Source organism: Rhinopithecus bieti, unplaced genomic scaffold (genome assembly GCF_001698545.2).
Source record: "Rhinopithecus bieti isolate Rb0 unplaced genomic scaffold, ASM169854v2 scaffold_47952, whole genome shotgun sequence".
NCBI classification, from domain to species: Eukaryota; Metazoa; Chordata; class Mammalia; order Primates; family Cercopithecidae; genus Rhinopithecus; species Rhinopithecus bieti.
Genome location: NW_016820098.1, coordinates 3266739 through 3272738, shown reverse-complemented (window position 1 = coordinate 3272738; position 6000 = coordinate 3266739). Strand labels below are relative to the sequence as shown.

General features: G+C 44.2%; 1 protein-coding gene across 1 annotated transcript in view; it reads left to right on the top strand.

The window, feature by feature from the left end:
- Window positions 1-827: 827 nt before the first annotated feature.
- Window positions 828-6000, top strand: part of SPAG1 (sperm associated antigen 1) — an 86660-nt gene continuing 81487 nt past the window's right edge. The window contains exons 1-2 of the mRNA XM_017859467.1: window positions 828-900; window positions 4582-4723. Of these exons, the coding sequence (XP_017714956.1) occupies window positions 879-900; window positions 4582-4723 (164 nt within the window). The 5' untranslated portion in view covers window positions 828-878. The remainder of the gene's footprint in view (window positions 901-4581; window positions 4724-6000) is intronic.

The window sequence follows — 6000 nt, the reverse complement described above, 5'->3', positions numbered from 1 at the left end:
TTATATATAAATTATATATTTATATATATATAGTAGAGGCAGGCTCTCACTGTGTTGCCCCGGCTGGTCTCGAACTCCTGGCCTCAAGCCCTCCTCCTGCCTCGGCCTCCCAAAGTGCTAGGATTACAGGCCTGAGCCCCCTGGGCCTGGCCAATTCCAGCGTTTTAACTCTCTACAACAAATTGAAACTCAAACGAGAGCAAGGAGACATCTCACACCAACTCTTATGCCCAAATGGTCCTCTGCCAGTGAAGGAGGGGAAGGTGAACTTGGGGCCGGTGGGCAGATCTGCCGGACGGCGGGTCGGGGCGTGGCAGAGGCCTAGTCCCCGCCCCGGCCGTCAGCCTGTCGCCTTTGGCTCGGGCCGGGCGACCAGCCCCTCCCTCAGCACCTGCAGCGTAGCCAGAGTCTGTGCGGCGGCCGCGACCTCCCCGAGGCGGCGCGCTGAGAACCAGGTGAGTGCCTGTGTGTACCTGCCGGCCGGGAATAGAGGACCTGTCGCATCTCAGTCCTTACTTCCAGGAGCGGGGGTGAGAGGTCGAGGCGGGGAGGCGAAGGGGAGGTGGGCCGCGAGGGAGAGGGAGCCATGGGGTGGACGTCCTTCAGGGCCAGGGTACACACGGGGCTTTCCAGGCCGCGGGGGAAGGTGGCGGGTGGCGGGGCGCGGTGGCAACGCTGGAGTTCCCGGGTCCACTAGCGCAGTCAGCCCTGGTGACCCAAGCCAGGGACTGGGGAGCCATCTGAGACCGTTAGGGCTGGGCTGTGGTGTTCCCCGGTCCCGGCGGGTCCTGGCGCCGCTGTACATAGAAACCGTTGCCACGGCGGGAGGATGCCGTTTCTTTTCGGTCCCCGACTGCAGGGGGCGCTCGGCCCCGTGGATGCAGGAAAGAGGGTGCCTCGGTGGGTGAGACCCAGCTTTTCGCGTTAGTAGGCCCCAGCAGTTTGAACTGGAGGTATTACTAAGCTGTAAATCCAGCTGGGACCGAAGGTTTTCCCAGTCAGAGACAAAGACTTTGCAAACAGAGGTGGAAGAGTTCTAAAGTATTGTATAACTTGTTTTTTGGAACTTGAGATGGATATTCAGTAGTCTTGAGAAGGTGTATCCTACAGAAAGAAAATTTTAAAAAAATGGTAGTTTTCAAAAAGGATTCTCAGAGAGACTTGGTCCAAAGGTAGTGAATTCTCTCACTTAATTGTTCAGTTATAGGTCCAACTCCTTGTTGTACTCTTTCTCCCCTTCTCACTACTGCACTTGATTAGTCTTTAAAAAAAAAATTCTCAGAAATGTTAAAACGGTGTTCAGAATAAAATTCATTTGATTAAATGTAAAAGATGGCTCTATCATTTCATATGTTTTTAATCACATTTTATTGAAATCATAAAATCTCAGGGGTTGCAAAATACCTTCAATTCAAGGTAATCTATTTTAATCCCATTAGATGCTTACATCTCTCCCACCAAAGATCCCCACTCTTTGGAAAATCCTCCTAAGGCAACCCATTCTATTCTGGGCAGCATTAATAATTTACAAGTTCTTCATCTTGCTTTCCTGTAACTTCTACCCTTAAGGTTATCCTTGTCATGGGAGCCATTCATCAATAGGCCCTGCAAGTATGGGGTGAAAGCCACATCTAATTTATCAGCTAGATCTCATCCTGAAGTCTAAGAACTGTCGTCTATATCTTATACCTAAGTCAAAGCCAGCAGGAATGTGGAAAAGTGGACAGTGTCATCCTTTTCTGCAGAGGTCTGATATATGAACAGACTCCCAGAGGGTTGAAAGAAATACTTCTATGAATTAGACCCGTTGTTACTTCTTGTTTTTAAAATTATTGCCCAAGTACAGTGGGTTTTGTTTTAACCTTTGACAGTGACCCACAATAAGAAATATAGTTTACTTGGTAACCTCGTGCATTTATATACACACATAATTTCCATTTGTGTAGACATGAAGTAAAAGTTTTTATAAAGCAATATTTACTTTAATATTGTATGTCAGGTAGTCCATTTTTTATTGTATTCTATCTCATTATAAAACAATGTTAATTGCAACTCACTAAATTATTTATGGGTTGCTACCTGCAGTTTGAAAATCACTGGTACAGTGGTTAAGTATGTAGGCTCTGTAGTTAGCCTACTGAGACTGGTATCCTTAGTTCACTTGTCGACTTGCTCATTTATAAAATAGGAGTAATTATTAATATCCTTTATGAGAGAGGTTTTGAAGATTAGGTGAGATCATCTATGGCACATGTAATTTAGCTCCATAAATGTTAACTGTTATTACTAATGTCACTTAAAATAAAATCTACCCGATACAGTAATTGAGGGATTAAATGAAGTAATATATGTAAAGTACTAAGAATGGTGCCTAGCATACATTAATAACTATATATTTGTTGCTATTATTATTAGCATTAGCATTAGCAGCAGTATCTTTAAAGTGAAGTTCTCCAAGGCCTCCTTATTCCCAATTCCTTAAATTTAGTGAATGTTTCTGAAGGGGTATAGGCACTACTTATTATGTTAGCCCTGGAGCTATGAGGATAAATAAAGTAAGCTCTTTCACAATCTAGAAGGGAAGACAAATAAACATAATTCAAATATGTGCTAAGAGAGAGGTAAGTACAGAGCCCGGCACGGTGGCTCACGCCTGTGATCCCAGCACTTTGGGAGGCCAAGGCAGGCAGATCACTTGAGGTCAGGAGTTCAAGACCACCTATCTCTACTAAAAATACAAAAATTAGTTGGGCATGGTGGCCCACACCTGTAATGCCAGCTACTCGAGAGGCTGAAGCAGAAGAATCGCTTGAACCCAGGAGGAGGAGGTGTCAGTAAGCCGAGATTGTGTCACTGCACTCCAGCCTGGGTGACAGAGCAAGACTCTATCTCAAAAAAAAAAAAAAAAAAAAGGGAGAGAGAGAGAGAGAGAGAGGTATGTACAGAGTGCCCTTAGTGCCCTTAGAACATAGTTCATGGTGTGGTGGGGAGAAGGAGGAGGCAGGGGTTGGGAAAAAGGATTGTGTTAAGGCAAGTTACAGAAAGGATGTTATTATTTATGTTTGTGGTGAATCACAAAGAATGATTGGGATGTTAACAGACAGCTAAACTAGCAGAAGGTCATTCAAAATTAACATTAAAAAAATCTTAAAAAGCAGTTTTGGCACCACAACCTTCTCTGTCATTGTATTCCAGCTTTGCTTAAGTAAAGATTAAGTGAGGTAATCCATGTATGGCCCATAGTAATTTAACTCCATAAATGTTAACTGTTGTTATCAGGGACAGAGAATTCAAAATTAGTAGACTTCCTCCATGGAAAAAACCCTCTACCTTCTTTTCCTACAGAAGTACCTAGAAGGGCTGGGTGTGATGGCTGACACCTGTAATCCCAGCACTTTGGGAGGCCAAGGCAGGAGGATCACTTGAGCCCAGGAGTTCGAGACCAGCCTGGGGAACATGGAGAAACCCCATCTCTACAAAAAAATCTAAGAGAAATTAGCTGGGAGTGGTGGCACGTGCCTGTAGTCCCAGCTATTCAGGAGTCTGAGGTGGGAGGATCACCGAGTCCAGAAGGTCAGGCTGCAGTGGCCCACGATTGCACCACTGCATTTCAGCTTGGCTGACAGAGTGACACCATCTCAAAAACAAAAACAAACAAAACACTCCACCTCCTTTTATACAGAAGTACCTATGTGGCAGGCCAGGTCTCACTAACACAGGCCTCCATAACAACGGTTTCAGTACTGACTGAGGGGTTAAGTAAAATATTAAAAGCTAGTACCCTTAGACAAAGGCTGGGATATAAAAAAATCCCACCAAGAGTTTTGCCTAGGCCTTCCCTGGGCCTTAAAGCATGACAAGATAGCAAAGGAATTTTTAACAGGACCCGTTTAGGATTAAACAAGTTTTATTGTGGGTCTGAAGAAACTCCCCAGACCTCCACAAATAAGTTTATGGGGGGTCTGAAGGAACTCCCCAAACCTCCGTAATTTACCAGGAGACAAGATAAGGGTAATCGCCCCAGCACCTGGACCCATTTAAATTAAGTAAATTTACTGAGACCCCAGAGGAAGGTCTTCAGGACTCACACCTTAGTTGTACACTAAAAGAAGTTAATCACTTATGTCTTTAGATGAATGCACACTTACACATGGACATATAGCTTAGAAGGTATATAAGCTCTGGAAAACTTTGTAATTTTGAGTTGGTCTGGCGATAATTTCCAGGCCTTCTCCCTGTAACCAGTTGCAGAAATAAATACTCTCTTCCTCCTCAATTCATCTGCATCTCATTATTGGGCCACAAAAACTAGCAGGCCAACCCTCAGTTTGGTCCAGGAACACCTCGGTGGTACAGGTACAATGGCTAATGCTTGTAATCCCAGCACTTTGGGAGCCTGAAGCAGGAGGATTGCTTGAGGCCAGAAGTTAGAGACCAGCCTGGGCAACATAGGGAGACCCTGTCTCTACAAAAAAATTTAAAAACTTCAAAAAATACAAAGAAGTACCTACATGGTTACTACTATGCAAATTGAGTATTATTTATACATTAGATTAATAACTTTTAAATATTGTATTTCAGCTATGACCACCAAAGATTATCCATCATTGTGGGGCTTTGGAACAACAAAAACATTTAAAATTCCCATTGAACATCTGGATTTCAAATACATTGAAAAATGTTCAGATGTTAAACATCTGGAAAAAATTCTTTGCGTGCTCAGGTAAGCATTTAAAAATCATTTCATGTTTTAGTATGACCGTTTTAATTACCCTGTTGTTGCCTTCTAAAGGTAAAAGCTACATTAGAAATTGTAGGGTCCAGCCCCACAGGGTCAGTGGGTTTTTCTCCCCGTGTGTGGAGACGAGAGATTGTAGAAATAAAGACTCAAGACAAAGAGATAAAAGAAAAGGCAACTGGGCCCGGGGGACCACTACCACCAAGACGCAGAGACCAGTAGTGGCCCCGAATGCCAGGCTGCGCTGATATTTATTGGATACAAGCCAAAGGGGCAGGGTAAGGAGTGTGAGCCATCTCCAATGATAGGTAAGGTCACATGGGTCACATGTCCACTGGACAGGGGGCCTTTCCCTGCCTGGCAGCCGAGACAGAGAGAAAGGGAGGAGATAGACAGTTTACACCATTATTTCTGCATATCAAAGACTTTTAGTACTTTCACTAATTTGCTACTGCTATCTAAAAGGCAGAGCCAGGTGTACAGGATGGAACATGAAGGCGGACTAAGAGCGTGACCACTGAAGCACAGCATCACAGGGAGATGGTTAGGCCTCCGGATAACTGATGTCAGGCCCTCCACAAGAGGTGCCCTCCACAAGAGGTGGAGGAGTAGAGTCTTCTCTAAACTCCCCTGGGGAATTCCCGGTCTGCTAAGTATCGGGTGTTCTTCCTTGACACTGACGCTACCACTAGACCACAGTCCGCTTGGCAACAGGCATCTTCCCAGATGCTGGCATTACCGCTAGACCAAGGAGCTCTCTGGTGGCCCTGCCAGGGCATAACAGAAGGCTCGCACTCTGGTCTTCTGGTCATTTCTCACTATGTCCCCTCAGCTCCAATCTCTGTATGGCCTGGTTTTTCCTAGGTTATGATTGTAAAGTGAGGAGTATTATAATATTGGAATAAAGAGTAATTGCTACAAACTAATGATTAATGGTATTCATATATAATCATATCTATGATCTATATCTAGTATAACTATTTTTATTTTATATATTTTATTATACTGGAATAGCTCGTGCTGTCGGTCTCTTGCCTCAGCACCTAGGTGGCTTGCCGCCCACAAGAAATACTGAAGAAAATTCTCAAATATTGAGATTGTTGTTTTTGCCCATGCATGGTAGGTGCCAAAATAGTGATTTTGATCCTATGGTTAGTTTGGAGAGTTTCACCTAGGTCTACTGCCAGCATGAGACTTAGGCTAATTAGTATCCAGGAGGGCATTTTTCTTGGCTTCTCTACATTTTCTAGGAGAAGGTAAAG